Here is a 21,371-nt window from a genome sequence, read left to right on the forward strand (position 1 = left end):
GATTTTTGAATATTTGTTACTTACATTAATAATTTCTGGTAAATTCTCTGTCAAAATTTTAAAAAATATTGCCTCTGCTTCCCCCACCACTTTTTGGAACTCCAAAAAATGTGAGAGCTTCTCACTGGACCCTTTGTACTTCTTATTCTTTTTATGTATATTGGTTTTTTTTCTCTCTTTATACTTGATTCTGGATTTTATTCCAGTCTATCTTCCAGTTCACTGGTTCTCTAAGATGACTATATTTGATCTAAATCCATCCATTAGGTTCTTATTTTGAGTTTTATTTTTTTCAATTCAGGAATTTCCAATTGTTTCTTTTTCAAATCTGCTATGTCACTTTTTATAGTTTCTAGTTCCCTTCTAAATTTTTCAAGCTTCCCTTTATTTGAATATAATAGCATACCTATATTGAGTCAATGTCTAATAATTCTAATATCTGGAGATGTGCTGTTGTTGCCTGTTCTTTGTGCTGGTTCTTGCTTACAATTGTCTTGTCTTCTCATGTATCTGGTACTTACGATTATGTGCTAGACACTGTATCTGAAAAATTATTTATATGGGATGGTTTGTTTACTCTGGTTCACTCTTATTCCTATGGTGTATCCCTTTAGATTTTTTATCAAAGATGGGAATAGTTTACCAGTGTCCACACTGTCCCTTTGCCCTGCAAGGCTTTTCAAAAGTGAAGTTCAGCCTCTCAGGTGCCTTTTGCAGATGGGCATAAAAATGTGTAAGCTACAGAATCATGTTTTTGCCAAGACTTTAAAATCAAAGGAACTTGGAAAGTAGCTTTGGCAAATGTAGATATAGTTACAGAGTAGATAATGTAGCTGAAGTTATAGACACCCAAAGTAAAACATCACATCATTAATAAAGCAAAGAAGGCTTTTGAGTTAAATAGCTGGCAATTAAGTAGTATTAGGAAAAACGGAAAAAGCATACATGATAAAAAATCAAGAGGTGCATTTATTTTCTCACCATTTTCTGCCAATGGAGCAAGAACTTCAAAAATCATTTCCCTTTTATCATGTTCTATTTGTTTCTTGAAGAGTTTTACCAGCTCTTCAGCAATGTTCGTACTGGCAAACTGTTCTTTACTTGACTCTGCAAAACAGGAGGTAACCTTAGAGTAAACACACAAAATTAAATGCAGAAATTGTATTCTATTACTTTCAATACATGCTCATTTTGTACCATTACTGATAAATACAAATACTCTTCAAGTACAGGAACTATCAGATACATCTTAAATGCTCCTGAAAAGGAAAAATGGCTTTAAAGAAAACGTTCCAACCCAGTTTTATTCAACGCTATAAAAAAATGTTCACTAGCATAACATATAGGTAACCATAGCAACAATTAAATTACTAAGTTATAAATTCATAGTTTCAATGCTTTTAGTCAAGAAAAACTGCTAACAGACTGCATTTTACAAGGCTGAAGTAAAGATAACTTATCATTATGTTTAGATCATTAAAATGGTATGCTCTTGTGCTGGTCCTGACATGCCTACTATTAAAGGTCAATTCTTCACATGTACATGGGGTCTCAATCCCTCCTGCCTCTTCAGCATTTCCAATCTCTCCTCACTCTGGGGCCCACCATCAGCATTTAAATATGCTCTCATATTTCTCACACAAAAAAGCAATATTAAAAACAACTTTCTCGGAGCACCTGGGTGGCTCAGTTGGTTGAGCCTCCAACTCTTGGTTTGGTCTCAGGTCATGATCTCATGGGTCGTGGGATTCAGCACCCCCCCACCAACGGAAATCCATGCTCAGCAGGGAGTCTGCCTGAAGATTCTCTCCCTCTCCCTCCACTCACACACGTGTGCTCAAATAATCTTTAAAAACAATAAAAATAAAAACAACTATCTTCTACTTTACTTTTCAGCTACCATCCAATCTCTGTTCAGTTTCACAAACAAGTTTCTTGCTAGCACCATCTACATATACTGTCTCTACTTTCTCAACTCGTCTGCACTTTTTAAAAAATATTTTATTTAAGAGAGAAAGAGAGAGTGAGAGAGAGCGAGCACAAGCAGGGGGAGCAGCAGAGAGAGAGGGAGAAGCAGGCTCCCCACGGAGCAAGGAGCCCGACGGGGGGCTTGATCCCAAGACTTTGGGATCATGACCCGAGCCGAAGGCAGACGCTCAATTAAACCCACTTCAAACTAATTTTGGCCCTCCTGCTCCTCCCCTTCTATCAGACCTCTATAAATTCCAGTTCCCTGGGACTTGATCCTTTTCTTTCTTATCTTTTTGGTCCTTACTTTCATTCCAGACAATCTAATTCTCTTCCACAGCAACAAAACAGCACCTATACCTTGATCCTTGTACAATCCTATCTCTAGCCCTCTTCTGTACTTCAAGCTACTTATTTAACTGGCCACCTGACATCTCCATGTGAATATCCCCCTCTCGTATCCAGACTCAATGTCTAAAATTAGGACTTTCAGTATTACCTGAAATCTGTTTTTCTTCCAGAGTTCCTTTACTTCCTTTACTTGGTAAATGGACAGTCCATCTATCCATCTATGCACGAAGAAACCTAGCAGTCACTTATCACTTGTTCTCATTCAACTTTATCTCCAGTGAATTACCAAATTCTACCAATTTGCCTCCAAAATACAACTGGAATCCATTCCATTTCTCTCCAGTTATCTTCTTAATTTCTTTTGCTGCCTCAGATGTCCTAATAATTTATCCAGAATTTTCAGAGAATTCTGACCAAATCCAATCTAGATTTGTTACTCTCTGTGTGTTGGGGGCACAGCTGACATCCTAGAATTTCTTTTTATCATTATCTTGCTAGATACTTTCCTTCCAGTATTAGATACTCTATTATCTACATCCTTTTGCTTTCACTTGTTTTGATTTGGTACAAGCATCTTCCAGCAGCTTCCAAATCCACTCCCTATAATACTACGTATAGGAGGCAAATATTTTAAAATCTTGACTGTCTGAAAATGCTTTATCTCACCTAGAGTTTATGCCTCTAATTTAAATTACTCTCTCATCTCATTCCATTACTCTCATACTAGCAATTATCACAATTTATAACTATATGATTGTTTGTAAAATTGTTTAAAATGTTTCCATCTCTCCCACGAAGCCATAAGCTCCTTGAGGGCAAGGACAGTGCTTATTAACTAACACAAACACTATGTACAGTATAGTGCCACACATAGCATCCAAAATAATGTCTGACTGAATGTGTGACTGAATGAACAATTAAATAAACACAAGAGGTAGGTTCTGCTCTCTAGTTTCAACCTCTGCTGATATCAAATAAATGTTCAACCAGCTGAGACACCCAGGTACCTCTAAAGTTATTTTTATCAAAATTATACATGAGCTTAAAGAGATACTTAGTTCTAATACTTATATTACCAGAAGAATCCAGTCTCCTTCCCCATTTTTCCTTCTCAGAAGCCAAGCATTCTTTTAGCTAAGTCATTGGTATTTACCTCCATATTTTTAAATGGTTGAAACTAGAGAGCAGAACCTACCTCTTGTATTGGGGGAGGAGGTAGGTTCTACTCTCTAGTTTAAACCTCTGCTGGTATCAAATAAAAAATACCACAAATTCAACTTTAAAAGAGAAAGGAGAAACACAAATCTTAACATGGCCTCATAGTTTTGATTCACTTCTCTTATTACACTGCTTTTGGTGCCTGCATCAGATCTATGCCAAAATGATGAAAATCCACCCCAAAACTTTATCATTCCTTCGTGCCATAAAAAAGAAGTAGGAGTGGAGTGTCTTTTCCAATAAGCTACCTAAACCCTCAGAGATCATATTCTACACATCAGCACACCTTACCCTATAAAGTGAGTTTGATATAGATAGGGATCTAGATTTAAGTCCTGAGCACTGCTGGTTGCTCCTTTGCTTCAGACAGTTCTTCAAATGGAAAGAATTTCAGTAACATAAAATCATAAGTAGCTAGACATCAACATTTATCTATGTGCTCGTTTTTTTTTTTTAAATAATAGTTTGTGTTCTTTTTTCCAATCCATATTTTACACCTTCAAACACTTAATAAACTAAAACCAAATCAATCCTGCTAAGTAATTCAGGCCATTTGCTACCACAAGGAAACAATGCATTATGATTAATACACATGTTAAAGAACAAGATCTGTATTTATCCTGCAGGTGGATACAGAGAAAAGGCAGCATGAAGTATGATTTGAATCAAATGTCATGGATGCTTAACACACCCTTAGCAAGAACCTTCATTTTCTAAAGTTTTTTTTAGATTTTATTTATTTATTTTAGAGATATAGAGTGAGAGAGAGAACACAAGAGTAGGGAGGGGGTCAGAGGGAGGAGACCCCCTGCTGAGCAGGAAGCCTGATTCAGGAGGGCTGGATCCTGGGATAGCTGGATCATGACCCGAGCTGAAGGCAAATGTTCAACCAACTGAGACACCCAGGTACCTCTAAAGTTATTTTTATCAAAATTATATATGAGCTTAGAGATACTTAGTTTTAATACTTATATTACCAGAAAAATCCAGTCTCCTTCTCCCATTTTTCCGTCTCAGAAGCCAAGCACATAAAGCTCTTTTAGCTAAGTCATTGGTATTTACCTCCATATTTTTAAATAACATATTTGTATTGACACTTTTTGATTTTTTAATTTTAAGTATTTTTGATTGACTTTCCAATATAAACAATTAGGCCTTAGCTTTCTCTTATTTCCCCCCTACCAAAGCCTTCACCTTCTCAATATAATTATATTATAATTTTGGTTGTATCAGTAATTAGTGTTTTAATAATAGAGTATTTCATTCTCCCTAGAATTATTTTTTGTTCCTCTGGGATTTTTTTTTTCATTTGCTTAGTTTTCTATGTACTTATCATTAATTCAGCTCCAAACTCCAAACTGTTGATCAGCTGTCTGATCTTCTCTTAAGAAGCTCACTTTAGGTAATCAATCAATTTCATCTCCTCCAAGAATTACCCTAACCCCAACTCTAGCAGCCTCTGACTTGTTCCAATCTGGACTAGTTGGTCTTTGAGAACAGGCCATTTGGGGCTCTCATGTCACCATCCTACTAGGAATTCTTCTTTTCCTGTTGGATCTCTTATCTCCTGATTTCTATGTAGTCTTCTTTCTTAATTTAAATCCTTTGCTTTGGTTGAACACATTTTCCAGTGGCTTCCAGAAAGGTATGTGGGTTATTAAATTTCTGAGATGTTCATGTTTGATAATGTCTTTATTATAACTTCACACTTGTTTGACAGTTTGATTTGGTATAGAATTCTATATTGGAAATAATTTTCCCTCCAATTTTTGAAGGCAGCACTTTATTTTCTTCTGGCTGCCAGTGTTTTGAGACATCTAATGTCTACATAGTCACAGTTTCTTGTATGCAACTTTTTGTCCTCTAAGTTTATAAGATGTTCTTCACCCTATTTTAAAATTTCAAACAGATGTGCCATGATCTGGGTCTATTTTCAATTAGGCTAGGCATTTGACAGACCCAGTCATGCAAAATTATGTACTTTAGTTCTGTGATACTTAAAGTTATTTAGCAATGGTCTCCTTATCTATTTCTAAAACTTTTGGCCTAATTCTCTATCTGTATTTTCTCTTCTATTTTCTTTTTTTTTTAAAAAGATTTTATTTGAGAGGGAGAGAATGAGAGATAGCATGAGAGGGAAGAGGGTCAGAGGGAGAAGCAGACTCCCTGCTGAGCAGGGAGCCCGATGTGGGACTCGATCCCAGGACTCCGGGATCATGACCTGAGCCGAAGGCAGTTGCTTAACCATCTGAGCCACCCAGGCGCCCCTCTCTTCTATTTTCCATCCTCTTGTTTTTACTTTACTTCTGCAACTATTTCTCCAAACAACTGTCTTTCATTTTAGCTATTGTGCTTTTAATGTTTAAGACTTTTGTTCTGTTCCTCTTTCTTTAAAAATAGCATCCTTACAGTTTCAAACTTCCAGTATTTTTTCTCACTTACCTATTTGCCTTTCCCTCACCCTGCATGGTTTCTGTTTTCTCCAAATTGTTTTTTCTATTTCATTACCTTTGATGTTAGAAGCTATCCTTACCTCTCTAATTGTCTATATATTGATTAAAAATTGGGATTTAAGTTAGCTGGGAAGATGGTAGAGTAAGAAGGCCCTAACCTTGTCCTGTCCAATGGATACAACTAGATAATACCCATATCAGCATAAATAACCCAGGAAACGACCTGAAGACTGCAGAACAAACTCTACAACTAAAGGCAGAGAAGAGAGCACATCAAAGACTGTAGGAAGGTGGTCTGGGAGTGAAACAAACTGTGGCTGTCCATGGTGGGGAGGGTGCCGATGGCATAGAGAAGGGCAGAACACAGACTTTCACACCAAGGAGCCCATAAACAGGGAGGAAGAATCTCTGAACCTCTGATAGTGAGAGGGGCCAAATTTTGTAAGTTCTTAAAACCAGTGGGACTTAAAGCCTGGGATTTTAAAATTCAGAGGTTCAGCTCTGGGACAGCCCAGAAGGCATTAGGAAGTGGAGTTCCTGCCCTTAAAGAGACAGCATGCCAAACAGACTGTGCAGATACAGTGTAAAACCAGCAGTTTGAAAAACGCTGGGGGACAGACAAGGGGGAATAATTTGCTCATCTCAGAGCACAGCTGGGAGAGACAAGGATCACGGGGAGACCCCTCCAGGAACAAAGGAGCTGGCAGGTACCATTTCCCTCCTACATTGACAGCCTGGTATCCACACTCCTTACCTAACTTAGTTGCATTAAGCACCCCCACTCCCCACACTTTGGCAGATCTACCTTTCCCAGTCATGCTCACCTCAGTCCCAGTGCTGTGCCCCACACCCTCCTCCCCAGAAGACCAGTGAAAACCCTGCCAATTCCATATCTCCTGATCTGCCCACTTTGTGAGACCTTGGTCCTGGCAGGGGCACGTCTAGTTTTGCAAGTAGATAACCACACACCTTGCTGCATACAGTAGACCAAGAGCCTCTGCAGGCAATTACACTGAAGGAAAAAGAGGCCAAGACTCAACAGCACAGCACACGCAACACACACAGGAGATGGTCCCTGAAGTGCCAGGCCCTGGGGAAAAGAGGACACTGCACTGCAGGGCACTATTGGACCTCTTCTTCATAAGACTATTACTGTTAAGAGCAAGAGAAGTAGCTGACTTTCCTAACACACAGATACAGACACAGAAAGTCAGACAAAATGAGACAGAAACATTTCCTAAACAAAAGAACACAATCAAACCACAGGAAGAGACCAAAGCAAAATGGATATAAGTACTATGCCGGATAGAAAATTTAAAGTAATGATCATAAAGATACTCACTGGACTGGAGAAAAGAGTGGAGGACATCAGTGAGACCCTTGACACAGAGATGAAAAAGAACCAATCAGAGATCAGGAACACAATAAATGAAATTAAAAATACACTTGATGGAATAAATACCAGGTTAGATGAAGCAGAGAAATGAATTAATGGCTTGGAAGACAGAGTAATGGACAGTAACCAAGCTGAACAAAGGAAAGAAAATTACGCAAATTGAAAATAGTTTTAGGGAACTCAGTGACTCCATCAAGTGTAACAACATCCACATTATAGGAAACTCAGAAAAACAAGAGATAAGGGGGCAGAAAATTTATCTGAAAAAATAATAGCTGAAAACTTCCCTCATTTGGGGAAGGAAACAGATATCCAGATCAAGGAGGCACAGAGATCCCCCCAAAAATTCAACCCAAGGAGGTCCACACCAAGACACATAATAATAAAAATGGCAAAAGGTAGTAATAAAAAAAAATTTTAAGGAACAAGAGAAAAGAAGACAGTTATATACAAGGGAAACCCCATAAGGCTATTAGTGGATTTTTCAGCAGAAACTTCACAGGCTAGAAAGGAGTGGCATGATACATTCAAGGAGCTGTAAGGGAAAAATTTACAGCTAAGAATACTCTAACAAGGGTATCATTCAGAATAGAGAGATAAAAAGTGTCTCAAAGAGTTCATGACCACTAAACCAGCCTTACGAGCAACATTAAGGGAGACACTTCGGGTGAAAAAGGAAAGACCACAAGTGAGAGTAAGAAAAGTAAAAAGCACAAAAGCAACAAAAATCAATATTCCTAGCAATCAGTCAAGGGATTCATAAAATAAAAGGATGTAAAGTATAATATCACATACTAAAATTGTGTGTGGGGGGAGAGAAGAAAAGAATGGACTCAAACTTAAGTAACCATCAACTTATTATAAACTGCTATACACAAAAGACATTATATACAAACCTAATGGTAACCACAAATCAAAAACCAGTAATAGATATGCAAAAAATAAAAACAAAGGAATCCATGTATAGCACTAAAAAAAGCCAACAAACCATGAAAGAGAACAAGAGAAGGATCAGAGAGAATCTACACAAACAACCACAAAACAAATAACAAAATGGCAATAAATATCTATAAATAATTACTTTGAATGCAAATGTACTTAATGCTCCAATGAAAAGACATAGATAAAGGAGTGGATAAAAAAACAAGACCCATCTATATGCTGCTTACAAGGGACTCATTTCAGACCAAAACACACCTGCAAATTGAAAGTGAGGGGATGGAGAAATATTTGTCATGCAATGGATGCCAAAAGAAAGTTGGAATAGCAATACTTATACTGGAGAAAACAGACTTTAAAAACAAAGACTGTAACAAGAAACAAAGAAGGATACTATATAAAATAAAGGCGACAATCCAACAAGAGGATATAACAACTATAAATATTTATGCACCCAATATAAAAGTACTCAAATACATAAAACAGTTCATAAAAATCAATAGTAATACAATAATAGCAATAATCACAAGGATTACAATAGCAAGTAATACAATAATACAATAGTAATACAGTAAAACCCCACTTACATCAATGGACATATCATCCAAACAGAAAATCAACAAGGAAAGAATGACTTCAAATAACACACTGGATTTAATAGACAAATTCAGAACATTCCAGCCTAAAACAGCAGAATATACATTCAAGTGCACAAGGAACATTTTCCGAATAGATCACATATTAGGTCACAAAACAAGTCTCAGTAAAAAAAAAAAACAAATTAAGCAACCTGGAAGAAATGGATGCCTCCCTGGAAACCTATAAACTACCAAGACTGCAACAGGAAGAAACTGACAACCTAAATAGACCAATAACCAGTAACGAGATTGAAGCAGTGATCAAAAACCTCCCAAAAAACAAGAGTCCAGGGCCTGATGGACTCCCTGGGGAATTCTACCAAACACTCAAAGAAGAAATAATACCTATTCTCCTGAAAGTGTTTAAAAAAATAGAAACAGAAGGAAAACTTCCAAACTCATTCTATGAGGCCAGCATTACCTTGATCCCCAAACCAGGCAAAGACCCCATCAAAAAGGAGAATTACAGACCAATATCCCTGATGAATATGGATTCCAAAATTCTCAATAAAATCCTAGCTAATAGGATCCAACAGTATATTAAAAGGATTATCCATCAGGACCAGGTGGGATTTATCCCTGGGATGCAAGGGTGGTTCAACATTCGCAAATCCATCAATGTGATAGAATACATAAGTAAGAACAGAGACAAGAACCACATGGTCCTCTCAATTGATTCAGAAAAAGCATTTGATAAAATACAGCATCCTTTCCTGATTAAAACTCTTCAGAGTGTAGGGATAGAGGGAACATTCCTCAAGTTCATAAAATCCATCTATGAAAAGCCTACAGTGAAAATCATTCTCAATGGGGAAAGCTGAGAGCCTTTCCCGTAAGATCAGGAACACGACAAGGATGCCCACTCTCGCCACTACTATTCAACATAGTACTGGAAGTCCTAGCAACAGCAATCAGGCAACAAAAAGAAATAAAAAGTATTCAAATTGGCAAAGAAGAAGTCAAACTCTCTTTCTCCACAGATGACATGATACCTTATGTGGAAAATCCAAAAGACTCCACCCCCAAATTACTAGAACTCATACAGCAATTCAGTAATATGGCAGGGATACAAAATCAATGTACAGAAATCAGTTGCTCTCCTATACACTAACAATGTAACTGCAGAAAGAGAAATGAGGGAATTGATTCTATTTACAATAGCACCAGAAACCGTAAGATAACTTGGAATAAACCTAACCAAAGAGGTAAAGGATCTATACTCTAGAAACTATATAACACTTATGAAGGAAACTGAAGAAGACACAAAAAGATGGAAAAACATTCCATGCTCATGGATCGGAAGAATAAACATTGTTAAAATGTCTATGCTGCCCAGAGCAATCTATATGTTCAACGCCATCCCGATCAAAATACCAACAGCATTTTTCAAAGTGCTGGAGCAAACAATCCTAAAATTTGTATGGAACCAGAAAACACCCCAAATCACCAAGGAATTGTTGAAAAAGAAAAACAAAGCTGGGGGCATCACATTGCCTGATTTCAAGCTCTATTACAAAGCCATGATCACCAAGACAGCATGGTATTGGAGACAGACACATAGACCAATGGAACAGAATAGAGAGCCTAGGTATGGACCCTCAACTCTATGGTCAAATAATCTTCGACAAAGTAGGAAAAAATATGCGATGGAAAAAAGACAGTCTCTTCAATAAATGGTGTGCGAAAATTGGACAACTATATACAGAAGAATGAAACTAGACCATTCTCTAACACCATACACAAAGATAAACTCAAAATGGATGAAAGACCACAATGTGAGACAGGAATCCATCAAAATCCTAGAGGAGAACATAGGCAGTAACCTCTTTGACATCGGCCACAGCAACTACTTTCAAGACACGTCTCCAAAGGCAAGGGAAACAAGCGAAAATGAACTTTTGGGACTTCATCAAGATAAAAAGCTTTGGCACAGCAAAGGAAATAGTCAACAAAACAGAGGCAACTGACAGAATGGGAGAAGATATTTGCAAATGACACTACAGGCAAAGGACTGAGATCCAAGATCTATAAACTTCTCAAACTCAACACCCAAAAATAAAAAATCAAGTCAAAAAATGGGCAGAAGACATGAACAGACACTTCTCCAAAGAAGACATACAAATGGCTAACAGACACATGAAAAAATGTTCATCATCATTAGCCATCAGGGAAATTCAAATCAAAACCACATTGACATACCACCTTACACCAGTCAGAATGGCAAAAATTGACAACACAAGAAAACAACAAATGTTGGAGAGGTTGTGGAGAAAGGGGGACCCTCTTACACTATTGGTGGGAATGCAAGTTGGTACAGCCACTTTGGAAAAACAGTGTGAAGGTTCCTCAAAAAATTAAAAATAGAGCTACCCTATGACCCAGCAATTACACTACTCGTATTGTCCCCAAAGATACAGATGTAGTGAAAAGAAGGGCCATATGTACCCCAATGTTCATAGCAGCAATGTCCACAACAGCCAAACTGTGGAAAGAGCCAAGATGCCCTTCAATAGACAAATGGATAAGGAAGATGTGGTCCATATATACGATGGAATATTACTCAGCCATCAGAAAGGATGAATACCCAACTTTTGCATCAACATGGATGGGACCAGAGGAGATAATGGGAAGTGAAAGAAGTCAAGCAGAGAAAGTCAATTATCATATGGTTTCACTTATTTGTGGAACATAAGGAATAGCATGGAGGACATTAGGAGAAGGAAGGGAAGAATGAAGTGGGGGGAATCGGAGGGGGAGACGAACCAGGACAGACTGTGGACTCAGAGAAACAAACTGAGGGTTTTAGAGGGGAGAGGGGAGGGGGGGATGGGTTAGCCCGGTGATGGGTACCAAGGAGGACACACGTATTGCATGGAGCACTGGGTGTTATACACAAACAATGAATCATGGAACACTACATCAAAAACTAATGATGTACTTTATGGTGACTAACATAATAAAATTAAAAAAAAAATCAGTCATACCATGCATTTTTTTTAAAAGATTTTATTTATTTATTTGAGAGAGAGAGAGACAGCGAACATGAGCAGGGGGAGGGGGAGAGGGAAAGGGAGCAGCAGACTCCCTGCTGAGTAGGGAGCTCAACATGAGGTTCGATCCTGCGACCCTGGGATCATGACCTAAACTGAAGGCAGATGCTTAACCTACTGAGCCACCCAGATGCCCTACCATGCATCTTTTCTGACCACAAGCCTATGAAATTAGAATTCAGTCACAAGACAAAATCTGGAAAGAGCACAAAAACATGGAGGTTAAATAACATGCTACTAAATAATGAATGGGTCTACCAAAAATCAAAGAAATTAAAAATTACATGAAAAAATGAAAATGAAAACACAATGGTCCAAAATCATTGGGATGCAGCAAAAGTGGTTCTAGGAAGGAAATTTACAGCAATACAGGACTACCTCAAGAAGCAAAAAAAATCTCAAATAAACAACCTAACCTTATACCTAAAGGAGCTACAAAAAGAAGAACGAAAGCCAAACTCAACAAAAGGAAATAACGAAGACTAGAGGAGAAATAAATGATATAGAAACCAAAAAACAAAAGAAGTGATCGATGAAACCAGGAGGTGGTTCTTTGAAAAGATCAACCAAATTGATACTAGGAAGACTCATTAAAAAAAAAAAAAAAAAAAAAGAGGGCCCAAATACCAACAAATTGGACAACTTAGGAGAAAGGGATAAATTCCTAGAAATAAATAACTACCAAAACTAAGGAGGAAGAAATAGAAAATTTGGACAGACCAATTACCAGCAATGAAATTAAATCAGTAATCAAAAAACTCCCAACAAACAAAAGTCCAGGACCAGTTTCACATGTGATTTCTATCAAACATTTAAAGAAGAGTTAATACCCACGCTTCTCAAACTATTCCAAAAAATACAAGAGGAAGGAAATCTTCCAAATTCATTCTAGGAGGCCAGTATCACCCTGATACCAAAACTAGATAAAGAAACTACAAGGAAAGAAAACTACAGGTAAAAATCTCTCATGAATATAGATGCAAAAATCCTCAACAAAATATTAATAAACTGAATCCAACAATACATTAAAAAAAATCATACACCACAATCAAGTGGGTTATTCCTGAGATGCAAGTGTGGTTCAATATTTGCAAAACAATCAATGTGATACATCACATTCCATAAAGGATAAAAACCATATGATCATCTTAACAGAAGCAGAAAAAGCATTTGACAAAGAAATCCATTCATTATAAAAACCCTCAACAAAGTAGTTCTAGAAGGAACATATCTCAACATAATAAAGGCCCTATATGAAACTCTCACAGCCAACCTCATACTCAATGGTGCAAAACTAAAAGCTTTTCCCTTAAGGTCAGGAACAAGTCAAGGATATCACTCTCAAGACCTCTATTCAACATAGTACTGGAAGTCCTAGCCATAGCAATTAGACAACATAAAGAGATAGAAGGCATCCAAATTGGTAAGGAAGAAGTAAAACTCAGTATTTGCAGATGACATGAGACTATACATAGAAAACCCTAAAGACTCCACCGAAAAACTACTAGAACTGATAAATGAATTCAGTGAAGTAGCAGGATACAAAATCAATGTACGGAAATCTGTTATATTACTATACACTAATAATGAAGCAGGAGAAAGTGAAATTAAGAAAATAATTCCATTTACAGTTGCATCGAAAACAATAGAATGTCTAGGAATAAACTTAACTAAAGAGGTGAAGGACCTCTATTCTGAAAACTGTACAACACTGATGAAAGAAATGCCAGACAACTCAAAGAAATGAAAAAACATTCCATGCTCACGAATTAGAAAAACAAATATTGTTAAAATGTCTATACTACTCAAAGCAACCTACAGGCTTAATGCAATCCCTATCAAAATACCAAAAGTATTTTTCATGGAACTAGAACAAACAATCTTTAAATTTGTATGGAACCACAAAAGACCTTGAATAGCCAAAGCAATCTTGAAAAAGAAAAAACTGGAGGTATCAAAATCTCAGACTTCAAGTTATATTGCAAAGTAGTAGTATTTAAAACAGTATGGTACTAGCATAAAAATAGACACATAGATAAATGGAATAGAACAGAAAACCCAGAAATAAACCCACGATTATATGGCCAATTAATCTTTGACAAAGGAGGAAAGAGACATCTAATAGTTAAAAGACAGTTCCTTCAACAAATGATGTTGGGAAAACTGGACAGCCACATGCAAAAGAACAAAACTGGGGCACTTTCTTTCACCATACACAAAAATAAACCAAAATGGATCAAAGACCAAAATGTGAGACCTGAAACCACAAAAATCCTAAAAGAGAGCACAGGTAGTAATTTCTCTGACATTGGCCACAGCAACATTTTACTAGATAATGTCTCCTGAGGCAAGGGAGATAAAACCAAAAGTAAACTATTGGGACTACATCAAAATAAAAAAGTTCTGCACAGTAAAGGAAACAATCAACAAAACTAAAAGGCAACATACTAAATAGGAGAAGATACTTGCAAATGACATATCCCATAAAGCGTTAGTATCCAAAATATATAAAGAACTGATACAACTTAATACCCAAAAAACAAATAATCCAATTAAAAATTGCAGAAGACACAAATACATATTTCTCCAAAAAAGACATTCAGATGGTCAACAGACACATAAGATGCTCAACATCGCTCATCATCAGAGAAATGCAAATCAAAACTACAATAAGATATTGCCTCACACCTATCAGAAAGCCTAAAATCGAAAATACAAGAAACAAGTGTTGTTGAGGCTGCAGAGAAAGGGGAACCCTCTTGCATTATTTGTGGGAATGCAAATTGGTGCAGCCATTGTGAAAAAAGGTATGGAGTTTCCTCAAGAAATTAAACATAGAACTACCCTACAATCCAGGAATCACACTACTGGGTATTTACCCAAAAAATACAAAAACACTAATTCAAAAGGACACATTCACCTTTATGTTTACTGCAGCCTTATTTACAATAGCCAAACAAAGGAAGCAGCCTAAATGTCCATCAATAGATGAATGGATAAAGAGGAAGTGGTTATGTATTTACAATGAAATATTACTCAGCCATAAAAAGAGAATGAAATCTTGCCATTTGCAACAACATGGATGGAGCTAGTGTATAATGCTAAAGCAAAATAAGTCAGAGAAAGACAAATACCACATGATCTCACTCGTATGTGGAATTTAAGAAACAAAAACGAGCAGGGGAAAAAAAGAAAAAAGAGAGACAACCAAGAAACAGACCCTTGACTAGAGAGAACAAGTTGATGGGGTAGCAGGGGGGAGGTGGGTTGGGGGGTGGGGGAAGTAGGGGAGGAGGATTAAAGAGTATACTCATCATGATTAATAAAATGAAAAAAATTGGGATTTAAAAACTGAGCAGGAGCTATGAACATAAGCGGTCAGATGGCCTCTGTGTCTAAGTATCTTCATGTTCTACAGGACAAATGGGATAATAACACTGGGGTTCTCAGCATCGGTGTATCTATTTTCACTTAAACTATTTTTGGAATGGTACTCTGGTCCCTGTTACTTCAAGTTAGTCTGATGTCTCCAGACTACAAGTTTTCTGTTTTCAGCCTTTCTAGAGACGAAATACAGTCTTTGGCTTACATGGGAAGGGGTAGTCACTATAAAGTGGGGGAAGGGGCTTCCTGGTAGTAATGACCTCCCCACAAGAACATGCCCCTTACGAAGGACCACTTCCACCCACCCCAGAAAAGGACAAGGGGAAAGCACAAGAAGTGTGTGGTGCAGTGCCTCAACGCCTACATCATGGACGGGAAGCTCCCAGGATGCTACAACATCACCAGTTTTTAGCCACACAAAAAGGCTAGTTCTGTGTGTTGGCTGCTCCCCTGTCCTCTGCCAGCCCACAGGAGGAAAAGCAAGGCTTACAGAAAGATGCTCCTTCAGATGGAAGCAGCACTAAAATCACCCTGAATCAGATGAGTGGGAAACTCTCAATAAACACATTTTGGATAAAATAAATTGAAATAAAATGAAATAAAATAAAAGAGAAGTATGGAAAGGGAATGAGATTTTAATACCACCAAATTCTGACTGAAGATTCCAAAAAGCAAACTGGTTACTTCTTGGCTTTCTAGTCCAGGATTTACACATCAAAGTTTTGCTAAATTAGTTACTGCCTGTCTTTCTTCCCAGGTCCTAAAATATTTTTGTGTCATCTCCTCTCCCTTTTTTCTTTTCCCCTTTCCTTGTGGATTTAAACCTTTAAAAAAGTATCCCTTTACTGTAGTTTTAGTTTCCAGAAAGAAGTGAAACTAAGTACAATTCTTTATTCTAACACCTCTACTCCCTAAATCCTAATATTTAAACAGAAAATTTTCTTTATAAAAGATTTTGGAGCCAAATAAAAAGGAAGTCCTATAAACTAGGACTCAAAGAGAACAAAAAGGCACAGCTGCATTTTCCTGTTTGTCCCCAATTCTGTAGTAGATTGCACTTAAATTATTTTTTTTTAATTTTTTTCAATATTTTATTTTTTTATTTGACAGAGAGAGACACAGCGAGAGAGGGAACACAAGCAGGGGGAGTGGGAGAGGGAGAAGCAGGCCTCCCGCGGAGCAGGGAGCCCGATGCGGGGCTCGATCCCAGGACCCTGGGATCATGACCTGAGCCGAAGGCAGACGCTTAACAACTGAGCCACCCAGGCGCGCCTGCACTTAAATTATTTTATATTTTGTCTTTATCATCTATCTTTTGTGAGAAAAACCACAAAAATTTCTGCTGTTTAACATTTTGATTAATAAACTTGACTAAAAGTAACTCTAGCATATAGTGATATGCCATATGCATAGGTATGTAATATAAATGTGATGGGAACTTGGTATTTACCTATGTCAATAATAATAATGCTTTGTGGATTTCTTAACTTATTGCAATAAAACACACACTGGAAAGAGGAAAAGTATTCTGGAGCATATATATTCAATTTCAGTGTTGCTGTATAACCTAGCTACTACATGGACATAACAGACTCATGATATAAACTCTAGGAGTCTTAGGATGTAAAGGAATAGTTCTCTTTTATCCTTTCATTCCCCAACTGGGATAAAGGCAGGAACAGCTGGAAATAGACTATGAAATTGGACTAATTGGGTGTATATACATCCTTTAATACAGACTAGGGAGAGGAGGCTGAATTGAGGTGGTCTATGCACTCTCCCTAAGAAATCCTGATGCCTTAACAGAAGCAACTCACATTTAATGGTGTTTATGTTTCTGTTACCAAGATTAGGACATTATCAGGGATTATAGCACAATTTCTGTTTTATTTCTACAAAGTACACCAGTCACAAATTCCTACAATCCATTTTAATAATGGAAAACAGTATCTTGTAAAACAATGAATGAATGTTCTTTCATTCTTGGTCTTACGTGAATTTATGAAAATAAGATAGTATGAAAAAAAGAAAAGCAGAAGAGGATAGAAAACAAAGACATTCATAAATACCAGGAGATGACCCACTGAATAAGAATGACTTTTAACACTGTGCATCAACTGTACTAAAAAACAACAACAAAAAAAACCAAAGTTCCAGTCTCATGAAAAGAAATTCAATCTAAACATGTTGCTGTTCTTTAAAAAAAAAACAAAGCTTTTAAAAATTAGCTCATGTTGCTGTTTAATTAAAAAAAAGATTTAAAAATTAGCTCTGATAAGTAATCTCTATTCATTTAAATTTGAAGCATTTAAAGTCTAAGCTAAAGAAAGTACTGAGATCAAGATTTTATTTATTTTTAATTTTTTTTAGAAGATTTTATTTATTTATTCATGAGAGACAGAGAGAGAGAGACAGAGAGAGAGAGAGAGAGAGAGAGAGAGAGGCAGAGGGGGAAGCAGGCTCCCAAGGAGCAGGGAGCCCGATGTGGGCCTCGATCCCAGGACCCTGGGATCATGACCTGAGCCGAAGGCAGACGCTTAACCATCTGAGCCACCCAGGCGCCCTGAGATCAAGATTTTAATGTGTAGTATGTAAGAACATGAGCTCTCAGAAAATCCAAGGTTAGAGTCCTGGTGCTTCTGTTTATTTATAAAATGGGTATAATTAATAGAATTAATTTGTTTGTTTTAGCTATTATATTTAGTTATGACAAAACATCCTTTGGCTTCACTGTCCCCATAATACAAAATTATTACGAACATGGTCGTGGGATAGATTCAGACCAAGAGTTGTAACTTTATAAAGAATCACAGGAAGGAAGGTCAGAAAGAAGAGAGTACTATTAAGGATATAGAGAAAAATAAAACAGAGAAAAGACACAGGGGTGCTGGAGTCATCAGTCCTCTTCTCTGTTATGACTGGGCTGTGTTTCCAGTATTGGTCTGTTTCTGCCTGCCTTCTGATTTTCAAGGGTTTCTCCTAATTTTTTCTAATGCTGTTATGAATATATTATTATGAAAAAGTCCTCTATCATTTTTCTTTAAAGATTTTATTTATTTGACAGAGAGAGACACAGCGAGAGAGGGAACACAAGCAGGGGGAGTGGGAGAGGGAGTAGCACGCTTCCCGCCGAGCAGGGAGCCCGATGCGGGGCTGGATCCCAGGACCCTGGGATCACGACTTGAGCCGAAGGCAGACGTTTAATGACTGAGTCACCCAGGAGCCCCAGTCCTCTATCATTTTTAGGGATTTTCTAAAAAGGTGGAAAAACTTTAGTCTGTTAGGTTCCTTTTTAACCGATAAACAATTTATATAAAATGTAATAAATTAATAATCCTTTATTTTTGTCCTGGAAATACAATATTTGATTTCAAGACCATCTCTCATTTAAGAATACTAAAGTCAAGTGGAGATCATTTTAAATATTCACCTCTATTAAATAATATACAAGTGGAAACTTTAAACGTTGATAAAACAATGAGGGAAGCAAAGGAGCTCCAATTATAAACAATATAATCATAAGATATAATTTGACCTACTTTTTTTAAACATTGAAGTATCTACAATGCTTCAAAAAAATAATATAATCTACATGGATTCTCCAGGTTGTTAACATCTATAGGAAAAGTTATTGTAAGTACATTAATAAGTTAATTACATTTGTGGTTCATGACTAGGACTTACCAAGTTCTGCTAAGTTGCCAAATGCAACAAGACACATTTCTGTAAGAGCTGCATTTTGGCAATGGATGCCCAATAATTTCACTAAGGTAGGTATAACACCCATATTGATAAGCTGAGCTTGAAGGGAATCTGTAAAAGACAAACAAACAAAAGTGTTTATGTATCAAATGAACATTAGTAAGAAAGCACCTCTTATTCTCCCTATTGCAAACTCAATACTATTTCAATTACAGTAAATAAGATTAAGTCCATCCATACAATTGTCTGAAAAATCTTAAAACATTAGTTCACAAGAGTTTTGAATCTTTTCAACAACTAAAAGAAATTTAGGAATGAACTCAACATGTCAAAACATTAGTTTTGTTGTTTTTTTTTAAAACAGGGTCGTATACCTTTGTAGAGTAGGCTTTAAAAATGTATAAATAATTAAACATTACCACTGCTAGTTATGTGAAAAGGTTAGACAAAGTAATATTTGTATTATAGGAAAGCAGAGTATACAAAAGCATAGAAAAACAAATTTAATAAAGACCAAGAGAAGACAGAATCTTAGAATCCCTTAAAAACAGCTGCTTCATAATAAAGAATGAAAAATATATATAATACGCAAAAATCGTTTTGATTATTTGTAGCAGAATGTTCTCCGATGACTGCTAGGAAGGAAAGTAGTTTTTACAAGGAAAAAATGTGTTGCTTAAAATATTTTTCTTTTCAAAGTTTTAATAAGTGACAAGCATCTTAGTAAAGAAAATTTGGCTTGAGAAGTAAAGAGAATGAGATCAATATGCTTTGTCATCAAGGCTTGCCTTCATTTTCTAAGAAACTAATTAGTTTTAAAGTATTTAACAGGCCTTGGATTTCCACAATGGCTCTTCATGAACAAATTATGACAGAATACCTGTAGCAAAGCTGAAGGTAAATAGACCAAATGAAAACCAAAAGTACTGCCTCTTACAAAACGCTAAGAAAGATATAAACACTCACATGCCTATGTAAAACACTATCACTATTAATAACTGTTTCATCCAAAGATACAGGAATGCTTTCAAAATTCTGTTTCTTTTGAAAATTATATGACATTTTCAAGCTAATAATTTTCTCCATATTCTTTTTAAAGTTATCTACTGGGAATCTAAAGATAAAAATTCCATTTATTACAAACACATTTTCCCTAGAGCATGCATCCTTTGACAGTTTGCTTACTAATCTCTTCATCACTCTTTCTGTTCTTAATCAATTGATAAGGAGGTGGTTGGGTGATTATCAGATAAGAACAAGAAGGCGGGTTGAGCTGCCTCACATTCCAGTTGATTATATGCCTTGCAGTCTTTGTAGTCAATTTTTCCTGCTTTTAGAATAAAGTATCAAGGGATAGCCAACCGAGGCTTATCACCCTGAAAACTGATGAGTGGGTAATTACGCATATTATCTGGTTCAATTGTGGGGGGCCTATAACCAAAACAAGAATATAGGCCTGGGAAAAAGGGAAGTTTACATTTAGAGTTCAAAGAGTCTAAAACAATTTCAAATTTTGCAATGGAATTATGAAATCTGTTCCAAAGAGACATAAATAAAAGAATATATTCAACTAAATGATTTGTTCTTATGCCTTTAATGTTAAATATTTTTTACTATACAATTCATCAATTGATGAATGATTCACAGTATCTGTATTATCTTATAAGCAAATTACTTATATTAAAAGGTATAGTGTTAAGTGTTTTATCGGCAGAATAGTTATAGTATTTGTAACGATCATGCACCAATAAGCTTTCCAAGTCAGAAATTATTTTGATTACTTACCAGTAAAGTTCCTTATTATTGGATCACCTTTGCAGATCTTTGTTCTTTAGCAGTATTTTTAAATTTCATTTATTTACTCATTTTGACTACCTCTTCAAATACTGCAGAGCTGTTGAATCATTAAGTTTCAGGTATGTAAGCGTGAGCACTAGCGCATGCATTGAGTGTGAGTCAAACTCCACTATATGTCTGCATATATGTAAGCATCACACACACCCCCTCAGTACTGTTGGCACACACTATAAAAATCCAACAGTCCAGGGACATCAGAGGAATAACAAATTTTATGAAGGAGAGAACTCAACAGGAGAATACCACTTAGAAGATGATGTTCTTCATATTCTCCTAACTTGGCATCTCTACCACTTCCTTGGACTGCTTTTAAGGTATTATGAATTTTGGTTCCAGGGAAATGAGGGACAAAAAAAATAGGAAATGTTGCATAGTTTCAAAAAATCTTTGGCATACAAATTGAAGCAGTAATATC

The 21,371-nt window shown here is 36.5% G+C and overlaps 1 protein-coding gene and 1 pseudogene across 5 annotated transcripts in view; one reads left to right on the forward strand and one right to left on the reverse strand.

Annotated features, from left to right (window-relative positions):
- RAP1GDS1 (Rap1 GTPase-GDP dissociation stimulator 1) overlaps positions 1-21,371 on the reverse strand; it is a 156,750-nt gene that overhangs the window by 24,684 nt on the left and 110,695 nt on the right. For all 5 annotated transcript variants that reach the window (XM_028117770.2, XM_028117768.2, XM_028117767.2 and 2 more), the window contains 2 exons: positions 19,082-19,210; positions 982-1,107 (listed from right to left, as the gene is read on the reverse strand). In XM_028117770.2, coding sequence (XP_027973571.1) covers positions 982-1,107; positions 19,082-19,210 — 255 coding nt within the window. The remainder of the gene's footprint in view (positions 1-981; positions 1,108-19,081; positions 19,211-21,371) is intronic.
- Positions 15,672-15,921, forward strand: LOC114220095 (small ribosomal subunit protein eS27 pseudogene; annotated as a pseudogene).

Source organism: Eumetopias jubatus, unplaced genomic scaffold, assembly GCF_037043125.1.
Source record: "Eumetopias jubatus isolate StellerSeaLion01/CBP00866 unplaced genomic scaffold, mEumJub1_p1.0 scaffold_2, whole genome shotgun sequence".
NCBI lineage: Eukaryota > Metazoa > Chordata > Mammalia > Carnivora > Otariidae > Eumetopias > Eumetopias jubatus.